Raw genomic sequence first — 15,105 nt, 5'->3', positions numbered from 1 at the left:
CAGGTAGAGGATTATAGGAGGGTACGGAACTACGTAGGCGAAAATGTTTTCCCAACTTATACGTAGTGAGAGTAAAAGTCGAAGCGAAAGTGCTATCACTCCAATGCAAGCTCTAATATAACAGAATAAATGATGATTGTTTCAGCTCCACGGTCCAACTTTTCATATAAAGACATAAAGCGGATTTTGTGGTACTGTTATCACTGATCCTATTAGTGTGTGGTTTAGATGACTTTGTTATTTTGCAACAAATACGCAGAAGTTTTTTGTTTTTTACTTAAACCTCGCGACGCAAACAACTACGCAAGTACAGGCCAAACAAACTTTAGCAATGTAAAAATATCTTATCTAAAATGATACAATATTTAATATTATAACTGATTAACAGTACCTAATATTGGTTATTTTTCGACACCATAAAACCTTATTGCTCTCAGAACATATATTTATATATTCAGAAAGCCATAAATGTATACTGTTGAAACTAGTATCTGGCAGTTTTGGACGACATTAAAAATATTATATTTTTAAAACAGAAACAAGTTAGTAAATTTCTGCTTCTAGCTATTCTTCATTTGTTTTTATTCTTGTCAAAATGATTAAATTTAATAAAATCTTATTTCAAAAAAGGTACAAACGTTTAGCAGTGGAGGTGAATTCTCATATGTGCATGTAAGTGTACTTTCTTAAGGGTGAGATCACGGAGTACACACGAGTAGCAGACGAAGGTTAACTATCAAGTCTATCTTCCTCAAAATCAACCCGAATGCAATGACAGCAGTCACATCACTATCGGCATCGAAATTCAAATCTACGTTCGAATTCAAATTCGAATGCACAATCCGAGAAATTTGTTAAGTGTATGGATCTACTACATTGTTAGTAAGGCTAAGTCAAAAATATTCTATATATAACAATTCGATTATGAAATAGTTTATACTATTTCATAATCGAATTGGTATATATAGAACCTTTTATAAGGTTCCAAGGTTTATAGCTTTTTAGGTTATAACAATGAATTTAAGTAACATATTTAAATAACATTTTCATTTCATTAACGATTAACTTTCCTGTTAGAATTTGGCTGCCTGAAGTTATTGGCATGTCAAATTTCAATAGAAAAAAAAATTGCCGTAAATTATTTATCACTTATTAGCACACTTATTTGCTTTAATTAGTAATAATTAAGTTTGCAGCGCATGATTTGTCAAACGCGCGAAGTTCAGAGCGAAATGTCAAACGAACGAACTATATAGTGAACTGTCTAATGCGCAGTTTCCATAGTGATCAAAGTTCCTAAAATTTTTTTGTGAGTTTGTATTTTTTTTCGAAAAGAATAATCTTAAAAGTATTAGACAACTTATAAAAAAGATGAATAAAATCTATCTCAAATTATATAAAGTAAATATGAATTTATACACGTAATCTGTTTACATCTGGAAAATAAGAATGTTTGATATTTAGATATCTAGATATCCTGTGTATCAAATAATATTTTATTCAAAATGTAGATGATTACATTTTTGCGCCTAATATAGATATTTAATTATTATCTATCAAAGTGAATTATACGGTACATGTTTATAGATCCTAAGCTGCTTTCCTTATTTATTTGATGTTGTACTTATTAAATATTGTAAGTGTTGTATACATCTAAAATAATGTATTCTTAACAACAATGTCAAATGTATACAGCAAAGTAATATTTCATTTATGTGTTTAATAATTTAATATTTGAATACCATTTCGTTTTTTGTCATTTTTATGAAAGAAAAAATGAAAAACTATTCATATTCCAATCAAAGTTGTTCGTGTAATTAAAAAAAAAAATGAAACCGACAAACCGTCACAGCATTTGCTCAACTAACTTATTCAATTTCGGCCATGCCAGCCGCCTTTGTGAAACGCCTTTGTTCGGGCTTGACTGCCGCAGGAAAACCCCTGTTGTTTGGAAAAACTCTTTTATACTCACTCGGTGTACGGAATTGAACGTTTGTTCGTGTTGCTGAGATAGGAACCCTGTCCTTTGAAATGAAAACAACACACACTTCACCCGCTCGTTGGTTAAGCTATGTTATTTGTGTGTTATATAAGTAATATTGTTGAATAAGATAGTACGCTTAAAAATTCAAACAAAAAAATATTCTGAAATAATTACGAATTAAAGCCAAAACGTTGCATAGGACATCACGAAAGTGGTAGCCACTGGACCTCCTCTGTTTAAAATAGGGATAATGCAAAATGTGGCGATAAATTAAAGAACTTCACTCTAAATCGTATAGTATAACATTTATGGATTGTAGAAAATTGAATAAGCGCGCGTGATTGCATATAGATGTAAAAGCTTTAAAGGTGACTTGTATTTATACTGTACTCATTTGCTGTCAATTAATGATATCCAATATAAATAATATATATATATATATATATATATATATATATATATATAATAGATAGATAATCAATAATATAATGATAATAAAGTATTGCAAAGCGTTTTTAAAATTCCAATTACTATGCTTTAAAATTTATTACTGTTAACTTTCTGCCCGTGTAGACTTTATACTGCGAGAAGTTATTGACCTATCGCAATATGATAAAATCATAAATTAATATAAAATGTTATGAGTAGGTTTTTAATAAAAGATGATTGATAATAGGTGTCAAAGCATTAAAGATTTTTGCTGCCAAATCAGCTATATCTTTACCCCTTTGACTCCACGACTACATTTAGGGCCCTTAACAAAACAGATACGGACATTTACGAAGGTAAATAATTGACAATTTATAAAAATTTAGAGCTGACGAAATTATATCAAAAGTACTTAGTAATCATATAAACATGCCAATACAAAATGGAAATTCATTTTTGTTTTCTTCAATTATTAAATCTAAATTTAAGCCGTATTCGTATTTTGAGTAGTAATAATAACCACGAGACTTACTATTGTCAGATGAAATATAGTAAGTTCGATTCCGGTTGTGAATCAAAAAAATGTTCACTGTTCACAAACACTGCAGAAAAACATCGAAAGGTTACCGGTATACACAAAGAGGAATAAACCTAAAAGATAATTTACAATCATTAATCAGTAACAGACCCGCGTTCATCCGCTATCCTTTCTCTTAAAACATTTATTTACAAACTTGCTAAAATATATAATATTATTAAAAATTACAGACCAATCGCAAATAATAAAATACGCAATAAATAGGAATAAGATTCGAAATAAAGAGGTTGGGTTAGACCATTAATCAAAAATAGAAATTGTAAAAATAAGTATACCGAAACAGGTATACTTCAAAAATTGTAAATAAAATAATGCGTTTACAGAAAGTGTATAAAAAGAAATCTAAATTAAAGTATGTGATTCCTGTAATGAACTGTACTGTGATATTCCTATTTTAGGCTCAAGGTGACCCAGAGCAATGGAGAGGGCTATATACGGACTATCGCTACGAAATCGATTCAGAAATGAGGAGATTCCTAGAAGAACTAAAATCACCGATGTAGCTCGAAGAATTGCTCGATTAAAGTGGCAGTAGGCAGGTCACATCGCTCGTGCAACCGATAGCCGGTGGCGCCAAAAGGTTCTTCAGTGGCGACCACGAGCCTGTAGACGTAGTTAGGCTCTGCACTAAGTGGACTGATGTAGTTAAGATCGCGGGTAGAAACTGAATGTGGGCAACTCATGACCGGTAATCGTGGATCGCTTTGAGGGAGGGTTAAACCTTGCAGTGGGCTTCCGTCGGCTGAAAAGAAGAAAAAAATCCTTTTACAAAGATTAAACATTATTATCTTTCTTTTTCGTTTAAACTTTATAGAGGACTTAAGATGATAAAAGACAGATAATGTGAAGTATAAGAGATGAGCATGAAAATAAGCCTTCCCAAGAAAGGGGTCAAGGCCTCAAAAACGGGGTCAAAATAAAATAAATAATAAAACATCTTTCAAAGTGATCAACTATTATTTACACAGATTGGTCTTACACGCAATGTAAAATCTTATAAAAAAGTTATAATAGTTGCATTATAAGACATTTATTTGTCGTCTATTTTTCTACGTAATGCATGCTGTGTTCCTTTAGATTTATGATACAAGTAGTTATTTAAACCATATCTATAACCAATTGACAATATTCGATGTCGAACAAATAAAGCATTATGGAGAGAGAATTGTACAAACAAACACAATATCACGAACATGCATTGAAAGAAATGACATCAATCTCGTCCCGTGCAAATATTTAAGTTATCATTTCGCAATTTTCTATCCTAATCCCGGCCACTCAAAGCACGGCTGTCTCCTAACATAAATGTGAAGGTAACTGGCACACTTTTTATTTTGTTTCAGGGAAAATGCTTCATTGGAAGACTTTTCCCTGAAACAAAATAAAATGCTTCTGTTGCAAGAGCAATGAAAAGGCCATGCCAGAATTTTACTGGCTAAAACTACACAATTTTCTTTTACGTTCTTTATCAAAACTAGGGGATCGATTTCGCACACAATTGTAATTTCAGATGCGCCGGCCTAGTGCCACGACGTCTTTTTAACTTTTAAATCGCTGGATGCGTGACCGGTGATCGTGGCGATCTTTGGAGAAGGCTGATAAAGTGCTGATGATAAAAAAGGTTATTTTTTAAATGATGTTTCAATTTCATATTCTATATTTTACACGCTAGGATACATTTAAGTAGTTTCATAATAATAAACAAAAAAGTACAATAGGCGGTCTTATCATACGAGGCAATTTCTTACAGACAACTATAGTAAGGATACAACAAAATTATATTGAAAAAAATTACAAGTTAACATGGATGTAAATATAGAACAAAACAATATATATCTTAAGCCTTTAAGTATCATCTAGACAAACATTTACCATCGTTATTCTCGTCATCGCTTAAAATCAGGCGAGACAGAGGTTAAAACGCTTTACCTATGACCAGTTATCAAAAATAAACCGCAAACGAACAAAAAATAACTTTTATTTCTTGTCATTTTATAAAAAGGTGTTATAATTTTAATTAAGAATTTGGAAAGAGATGTAGTTTTTCAGACGTTATCATAAAGACTCGTGCAGAATTAACTTACGCGCCACCGTGCTACCGCGTAGAGTTAGTGGAGTTAGAGAAAGAGAGAGAGAGAGTGGATTCTTGCATAGCCTACACAACTTATAAAACGATAACAGTTCGTACCGTTATAGAGTTTGGGCTCGTGACCAAAATATGTACCATTATCAGCTTATCATCCGATAGACACCCACTGCAAGACAAAGACCACATCAAAAGACCGCCTTGGTGATTGATTTTGCGCTGAACTTGATCATGTCGTCGATCCACTTTGGGAGAGGGGATACTATCTACGTCGCGTCTACCGGCTACCATGGCTGCCGAAAAGCTTATTACATCAGCATTTTATCTATAGCACACACAAACAGTGTTGGTCGAAGTATTGCTAATTAGTTTTTATTAGGTGCTGCCACTTGAATGAAGGATGTGATACTTGTACACATTAAGTAAGCCCCTCAAACCATTAATATCGTCAATACCTTCGGCGCTTCGGGTCTGTGCGAGACCTCTTGATCGATGTTGCTTCACTGCGCTCTGGCTTATTCAGGGCTGTCAAATAAACTTTATATGTTAGTAATTTATTCGTTATTTAATTAAATTCTAATTTTTATTATCATCAATATTTTAACATCCTACGCCGTCTACTGCTGGATATAGGCCTCCCCCATACTATTACAAAAGGACCAGTTGGAAGTGGGCCCCGGGGTCAAACGACAACTTTTACAATGTGTGTCCTTTGCTGTCTTCACTCAGAACTTTAAGGCCCCTGCGGCCATCCGTTTTTCGTTCTATTTGGTATACTCACTCACTTCGATTTGCTATCCGCTGATTTATGTCGTTTAATTTAGCTCATCTATGGATCTTAAGGACATTAATAAAGGTTTTTGTAATAGTTATGGATTATAAATATAGATATGCAATAAATTCTTTAGAAATATGATAAATATGAATGGATGGATTAATATGGTTATACTGTTTGTTATAAATATTAGAAAAAATCGTACTTAAGAGATTTTTCTAATTCTTTAGTGTAGACCCCTTGGTCTCTCTCACCCTTGTGAGCAACCATGTTAATCAAAGCAAATTGGCCAATTTTAATTTTAAAATTGTCTTGCTGACCGCACATAAAGTAACACTTATTAATAATCTACAAAATTTTGTTTATAATAAAAAATAAAATAAAAAAAGAAATAGAAAAGTTTTTACCCACAAATTCAATACAAAAAATTGAGCCGACGAGTCGCGTTCGTATTGCATATTTGAACATGTCTCTGTGCGAGTAACTCATCACAAACATATTATTTCGGTTTAGATGTAATACCACTTTATTATATAATAATATGTTGTTATATTATAATAATATGTTGAAAGAAGCAAGTCAATAAAATAAATTCAATTTTCGAAATGCTAGGCGGGCTGCATGAACATGTTTAAAGAACCGCATGCGTCCCGCATGGCGCCTCTTGCTCATCCTTGATGTGGACTGATTGGATATATAGTTTATTAACATAAATATCTTTAATATATATGTCTGGAATTATGTTTTATTTGTAAGTGCAAAAAATAATGGCATAAAAGTAAAGGAAATGCTAGTATGTTTTGGTTAAGAGTGGCAGCCCTGGCTCGTGGCACGATGATGCGGCGAGTCGCTCGGCTGCGCGTGACAGCCCTCGCTTTGGTCCACCTGACCGAGGGGACGTCTATGGTTTGGTTACCGCTAACTAATCGACCCCTACTACTGTTCTTATTTCAATGCATTACCTTTAAGGCAATGGCATAAATATTATTATGTTTTCGGCTTTATCAGATTTACGCCTTCAAATATTAGTTTTCAAAAAGAAATTATGATGTTATTTAAAGAATGACACTAACTAGTATTGAAATATTAGATATTTTTGGGAATAACATTTATAATGAGTATTGTACATTTTAGTTATAATTAAAATATGTTTCAGATTGTTTAAGTCAATGGTTAAATAATAATGGTTGTCATTTTTTTTCATCTGTAGGACATTTAACTTCGTCACTGATTTCGTCACAGATCGGTTGAAAGCAGGCGGCTTTCTTGCATCTTCTTTCTTGAGCTATGTCGGTATATATATAATGAAAGTCTGGTATATACGGAACTCATCATTGTTGAATCGATCTGGTAAAGAACTACAGAGCATAGCTCTCTCCATAGCTTGATATGTAGAGCAACTGTGAGCTTGCCAATGAGACCCGGAATGAAATGCTAGGTGTCAGTGCCGTAAATCATCACTGGTAAAACATATTGACCTTCGATTTTGGAATGAAGGATATTCGACTTGAAAATGTAGGTATATATAAACTCGTATAAATATCATAAATAGTTTATTTAAATTAACAAAGCTAACAATGTTAATATACACTAAATATGTTTTTTTGAAACATTTAAATCATAATATCATTGACTAATAAATTATTATTTTGAAATACATAAATTTTTTGATATAATAATACTCCTAATATAATGTAAATTAGGTAAGTAAACAAAAAGTTTCTTATAATATTCACGGTTAATTTTTCTTGTTCTGCAAATGCTCATAAATAAACAAAAACATAAACGTATCAAAAGTAATATGAATAAGAAGTTTGTAAAATAAATCAAAATAACGTATAATTTTCAAAGTTTTTTATTCATTCTTTCAGAGAGCTAAATAATTCTTATTTAACTTATTTAACAGACCATTATTTGTTTAACGTAAATTCGGCTTGATTGACTATTGGTGTACCTTCAAAGGGGTGAATGTATAGCTAATTTGCTATCAACTAATATATGATTCAATCTAACCAAAGATCAAATGCAGAAATAATAAATAACGTAATGACAGTATATTAAGACAAAGCGTTTTAGAATTCGGATTAATACGCCTAAATATTAATTATTGTTCACTGCCTGTCCCTGCAGACTGTACTGCCAGAAATTATAATCCTATCGCAGTATAAAAGAAAAAAAATGTAACATATTTTAGAGTGATCGCTCGACACGTCAAATGGAAATAACTGTACAAGCTTTTAAAATTTTCATCCTTATCACCAATCACCCTATATTTTAAAAGCTTACAAAATAGACATTTTTGAAATTAAATCAGTACTTTTTTAATTAGAATAATTTAACTATGTACCTTATACGTGCATAGGAGAGAAATGTTTTTTAGCGTGCGAGTTTCAAATAAATTGTTAAGATACGTTTGCTGGTCCCCCGAGTACATAAATTATAAAAAGCCTCTGTTATAGTTATAAACGTCGAGATAAAGCCTTTTAAAGGATTTTTTATAGCTTGTGCGAGAAGATATAATAAATTATATGATATGTTTATTGTCAGCCGACGGTTGTTCAAGTCTAAAATTTTAATGTAAAAAATAAAATCAAAATCTTGTTATTTGACAAATGGTGTTTGCCTGTAGTCATTTATAGCTTCATGTGGATAGAAGTGACGGTGCTCCGTCTTAAGTCACAAAAGACAAAAGTCTTCCCTAAAAATCGACAGGATCAAGACTTCCTGCGGCCTTATGCATGTCGTTCTTTGCTTCTAAACGCCTGAGCATTGTGTTTCGAGGATTCCTGATAAAGGTCTAACTACGAGCGGTTAACATCGCATTATTGGGACCACATCCTATTTAGTCATATATGTGCACATCATATGGTTTGAAATGACGCGCTATTAGTTTAGTAACTACAAGTTACAACTTCTTAAAATTGATATATAATATGATTGTAGTTGCCTGGAAGTAAGGATATATTGTATCTATTGATGTTAATTCTAGTTTGCAGGCTTTTGCAGTATTTGCGGAACTAAAGGGTCCACGAACTTAATAAAATGAGTATAACCTGATTTCGCCAGTTGTACAAAAACGTTCGTACGAAGGACTATACGCGTGTGGGCGTATAGTGTAATATGTGTAAGTATGCTAAAGGAGTTTAAAGCGAGGGTTAGTCGTTGATTGAAGGTGCGATGCGAGTCTTAGCTTGGATCGCCCTCGCTGTTCGCAGAGTTAAGGGCGGGAAAGGCTGTCCTGGAAGCTGTGAGCTGCTCGACTTTGGTGCATCGTATTCGAGTTTGAGTGTGATGTTTCATGGAGATGTTGTTTTTTTGTCTGGACTCTCACTGCTATCTAAATGGTATTTGCAGATTCCGTGGGTATGAAGTTGCAGGGCGCAGAAGGCGTCCAACCTAAGACCTCTTTTAAGGTAACAAAGTAAAATAGTATCATGTAGAGGTCGAGAACTCTACATGATACTCTGATCTTGTGAGGTATACGTATGTAGTTTTATGACTGACTGGGGAGGATGTGTGATAAGTGGGTTGTGAAAACACTGACAGGTGCTGCTGTAGAAGTATTGTATAATAATAATTTAAGAGTTAAATAAATATTTAGGAAGTTTATAGGACAACCTCTGAAAACTATGGATAAGCATGCGCATTTTAATTCTACATTAAATATTGTTTATTACTATTTTACGAAATGATATTAAATTTTGATTTATTTATTAAAAATTGGCTATTACTGAAGAAACTAGAAATAATAATTAAGAAATAAATTAAAGAAAATTGACTTTTTATCGGTATTTGTATTTGATTTAAGCGTACCAGTCGTATCTAACTAGTGATTCTTATCATTAATTAATTTTGACACAGAAATGTTTCACTATTCTTCCTTGTTTACATAAGATAACTACTTACGGATGTAATTTTATTTGAAGCTTGCAACAGCGTGAAAAATAAAAGCTATTTTTTAATCGTTGTTGTTTTATTTTTAATTGAGGCCTGTAGCGTTGGGCGGCACAGTTATTACGGCCAGCCTTGCGCTCTGTCACTGAACATAACGACTGGTAATAATATTCCACCCACCAATTCCACCTATTCCGAAGATACGCATCGGTGGCTTGAACAGAATACGCCCACAGCGCGATTAGTGGTGTATAGACTTAATGTTATAACATTACTAGCACGCTATAACAAACGCTATAACATGCTAATAACGTTGAGAAAATAAAAAAAAACGAGTTAGTTTTATGCACCTAATTTAGGAAATTTACTTATTCAAAATCTTAGTTATAATAATTGCTTAAAACAATAGTTATTACCTAAAATTAAAGGAATGCATATTTTTTATAACTCATCAATAATTTGTACATGTCATAAATATATTAGTTTCATACAAAGTTGAAACATATAACTTTATTTTTATTCATTTGTACAAATTAACATTTTTAGGAAGTAAGTAGCATTTTTAGCAGCATGTTTAATTAATATTTTATAACATATTTATGTAAAGGCGTGTTAAAAAAAGTTTATAGTTTTTAGTGTAAGGGCGTATTCACATCACTAGCACACCAAATTAACCGCCGCATCGAAACGCATGTTAAGTATCACGTTGCCGCACAAAACTACCGCGCCGAATCTAAATTCTGCAAAATTGGATTCATGAAATGGAAAAATGGATACCTGAATTGCTTCGTTTGAAATGTGTATATTGCCTATAATCTAATATACAGCTCCTTTGATTTCTATCACCTTACATTTTGTTTTATTATTCGTTATCTACTGAAATACGCTTTATATAATTCTATAATGTATTAAGTTACGCACAAATTGTTATTAACTGTATATAGGGATATCTTCAATTTCAAAAAAAGAATTGTTTTTGTTGTTTTTTGTGGAGCATACAAATACAGATGGCCAGTTGGTATTAACAATTTAGCGCAAAATTATTCAAAGTTACAGAGTTCATGAACTTCTTTAAAACATCGACTTATTATAGGCTTTTAGAGACCTATGCATAAAGGTTAGGTAGTCATTCAGTTTGTATTAACTACTTCAAGATAGCCTAAGAATGCCCGACTGAACTGGTGGCCGTTGTAGGCGACAGTTCTCCTGCGTTGGTCAGTCACGTTAAAGTCACGGAAGTTTAGTTTTAAATGGACTTTTATACAAGGTTCTTTGACTGATAAAACAGCCTAAGCGTATATTCTATTAAAGAATTGTTCACTTTAAATATTAACTACTACTATTACTTTTTAAATAAATTCTTAAATAATATCAAATTTGAATGCATATATTCAAAACTCCTAATGCCATTTCAAATAGAAGATTGTTTTATTTTACCCGTTGACATAGTTTAGCTCAATTTAAATGATTTTATTATCTTTTTTTACATTGTCAACTCTGAGGGCACACATATAAATCCTGCACTATGTTCTTTATAAAATGGAAACTTCACTTTATGATAGTAAATAAAAAAAAGGAAGCACACTGCTGGACATAGACTTTCGAATTTCAGTAAGACCGTTTAAAAGCAGCCTGCATCAAGCATCTTCCTACAACATTAAAAAGTTCTAAGTAAGAAAAGGACCAATATTTAGCCACTTCCGCACATGCAGTGGTAGTCGTGCAATGAAATGCACCGCCCGCCAGCCCGCTGATAAATGCGTATGCGGCAAACAATGCGAATCACACAACCGCCACCACCAAATCACTCAACACGTGTTTCACCCCTCCACGGGGCATCTTCAGGAGTTATGTTACACCGATTAGTGCCAAACACAGAGTTAACTCTCGCATACGCATTTATCAGCGGGCTGGCGGGCGGTGCATTTCATTGCACAACTACCACTGCATGTACGGAAGTGGCTAAATATTGGTCCTTTTCTTACTTAGGATGGATTTCCGCGAAGTAACGCCTGATTCCATTAAATATTAAAAGTTCGTCTATTTACCTTGAAGATGGATGTCGTACGCTACGCTTGCTGATCCTTGGTCTCTACTTCAGAATCTCAAGGCCATCGGCCATATATGTTCATCTACATATTCTGCGTGTGCGTGTCCTCTGCTACATTAATTTGCAAAAAAAATACTAACCTAGCTTTGATCATTACCAATTGTACGAATATTGAAAATATTTATTAGGCATTTAAAATATTTGGACGCAATATTTTTAGAATCGTTTAAGGCAATCGTTCGTCACACGCTTTACTAATATGTATTGTGCGCTCTCAAAACAATGGATTCAAAACATCAAAACATCAGCCGTCGATGCGCATTTATATTTACTTATGCCAGTCTTTATAAATGACTGTTGGTGGACGCGAGCATTATTGCAAAAATGGCCGTCATGGGTGTTGTATCCTTGCTACTATTATTCAGCGTATTCAAGTTGCTGTCTGGAAAGGACGTGGAGACTTGTAAAAAGCACCGCGAGAACTTAGAATCGTGCAAAATGTTTGCGAGGAATCCGTTTTTTGAACCCGAACTCGTTGTCGGCAGGCCTTGGCGCATTTACTACACTTGGAACATGAAGTTCGGTTCCAAATGTTTGGACATTGTCTACAGGAATGTTACTAAAGAGGTACATAAGTCTTTTTTGATTATTAACACAAATAGGCTGTAAGCGAGTTCCTTAAAATTCTGCATCTATTGAGTCGTTTTTCTGTCATTGAAAAATATTTTTTGCTAGTCAGAATTAAGACCTCGGTTTAGGCTGTTAAGTTAAACATTCAGACTGAAAAGCCGTCAAAACATTAAATAAAAATTTAATTTAAGCTAATTCTTTTATATATCAGCTAGTTTTGTATCGCGATACGCATTCTTGCATAGATAATGGTGTAAAATCATAAATAACTAGAAAGAGAAGGTTTATTGTAAACCTATGATTTAATGGATACAATTATGTTTACACGAATAGAATTATTACTATTTGTCTCTTATAGTTCTCGTTTTTGAATCATAAAAAGAACCATAATAATGTGTAATATGCTGTAATAATTTTTAACACAACTGTAGTCGAGCGCAAGCTATTCTCATATATTTGATTTTAGCTAGTAGCCACCTGTATAACAGCTTTTTCTACCGCGAATACACCTTTGTTGTATTGCCCCAACAAGGAGTGGCTTTTTGGTTGACCGGCGACTGAGTCTAATCAGCGCAGAAACACAAGCCTATCTCGCAGCGGCTAGTCTGCTGTACCTGTATTTACTCGTGTTCGTTTCAAATAAAATACTTATATTTAAAACTAACTTCGCGAAGTGGATTAGCAAGTTGAAGTAGCGGTAGGCTAGCTACATAGCGCGCAGAACAGATAGTCACTGGGTTGTTATATTTCTGAAGAGGAAACTACAGTCTGGCAAGTGCAGCGTCAAACGTCTACCCCCAATATGGACTGATGAGTTTGTTAAGGTTGTCAAAAGATGCTGAATGATGCTGTCCTATTATAAGACTCTGAAGGAGGTTTATGTCCAGCAGTGGAACTGGAGTGTGGTTCTATGGCTAATATAATGATGATCAACTAAAATAGATGCTTTATATTTTGAATACAGATAATTCATCGAGTGTGGTCGGACATGAACGAATATTTGGAATATCAACCGAACTGGAACGCTGCGGCATTGTTGCTGACCATTGGCACATCGCGTCACGAAATGCTCCTTTTCACTGACCAGGGGCCAGCTGGGAGCTTTATAGGTGTTCCAAATGTCATCCGTGATGGCAGTGAGTTTACCAATTCTCTTTACTGAACTTACTAAAATTTCTTGGAATCATTCAATGACGAGAGCGTTCACATGTAGCTCTGTGATTTACTTTATGACGTTTACTGTTTATTTTGCACAACGCCTCGATTGCCTCTTAAGATTACTTGCCCCTACAAGTATATTAATAGATCTATAGCTATAACTTCAAAATGTTTCATGAGCTTATATTCTTTTATCTATATTATTATACATTTAGGATCATTTACTGTGATCACGAGTTCGTTATGAGAAGAATCTGAGAAAAGCGTATTCATTTAGAAATTACAGTCAAAATAAGCACCCCTAACGACATCTTTCAAAATAAAACAAAACTACATGGATTTCAAAATTGTCCTGGTCTGAGAAGAGCTCACTACATATACAGTTGATACTATGTTTTTTTATCATTTTTATAAATGTCGTTTATACTGTAGATAAAACAATTACTAAGTCATCGCTTAAAAATTACTTCTTCGTCTTCTTTTCAGCCGATGGACGTCCGCAGCAAGGTATAAGGTTCCCTTATAGAACCCCATGATGGCCCGTCGTGCGCTACCCGCAGTCAGTGACTTCGCGCTTAACTATGTTGTCGGTCCATCTAGTGGGAGACCAACCCACGCCGCGGCGATCGGCTCGTGGTCGCTGCTCGAGGACATTTCGGCCCTAATAGCCGTCGAGCTATGTGCCCCGCCCACTGCTATTTCAGACGAGAATTTTTCAAGCTGCGTCCATGATCTTGGTTCTTCTGCGGATCTCTTCATTTTTGATTCGATCTTGCAGCAGAACTCTAAGCAAAAGAATTCTTTACTTCTTTGATGATTTTCTTATCAATTTTAATTAATAAGTTTTACTATTTTTAGACATACCTCCGCTACGAAAGGCAGTGCCGCTCATAAAATTTAATATGAAACTGGTTGCAAATGGAAGATTCTTGGTGGTGATGGACTGTCAGACTGGCGTGATAACTTTGTCGTCGCGAAGTCGAAATGTATCCCCGTCCCGATCGGATATTGCATCTACCGTAGCTGAGCTTGGATTTGGGGAAGGCCACCCCGCTTGTACCGTAGACAAGAACGGCGACGATCATTTCCTCAATAAATAGATTTAAAATCACTGTTTGTATTGTTAAATCTTTGTTACCTTTATATATGACGTAATATGCTTTCTGTTTGATATCAAGAAATTGTGCTCTACCGCTGTACCACGATTTAGATATGTGCGCGGTGAGACATAGGGAAGTATCAGACGCTCTGTTCCGTCGAAGTCAAAGTTCGCGGTGTCAGCTCAGGCTTTTTTTTCTAAAACACGGTTCAGCGGTTTCGGTAAAAACCGTCTTTTCATTCTCATACACTTCAGGCGATGTACCATATACACCAGCACTGCCACGCACACAACAGAGAGAGAGAGAGAGAGAGTGTGCCCTTGCGTGCTTACTCTGGAGCGCATGCTCGCAATCAAAGTGCGACCTTACAATCCAGTAAGATACTGACTAGTAGCTTTGGG

At 34.3% G+C, this 15,105-nt stretch overlaps 1 protein-coding gene across 1 annotated transcript; it reads left to right on the top strand.

Annotated features, from left to right (window-relative positions):
* Positions 1-12,200: 12,200 nt before the first annotated feature.
* On the top strand, positions 12,201-14,704 carry LOC137924359 (uncharacterized). Its single transcript, XM_068767755.1, has 3 exons — positions 12,201-12,443; positions 13,411-13,582; positions 14,463-14,704. Exons 1-3 carry the CDS (start codon positions 12,201-12,203, stop codon positions 14,702-14,704), a joined length of 657 nt encoding a protein of 218 aa, XP_068623856.1.
* Positions 14,705-15,105: the final 401 nt, after the last annotated feature.

This window comes from Battus philenor, unplaced genomic scaffold, assembly GCF_028537555.1.
Source record: "Battus philenor isolate CCGP_79_NKW_IND1 unplaced genomic scaffold, ilBatPhil1.0.hap1 SCAF_23, whole genome shotgun sequence".
Lineage (NCBI taxonomy): Eukaryota > Metazoa > Arthropoda > Insecta > Lepidoptera > Papilionidae > Battus > Battus philenor.
This window is presented reverse-complemented; position numbering and strand designations above follow the sequence as displayed.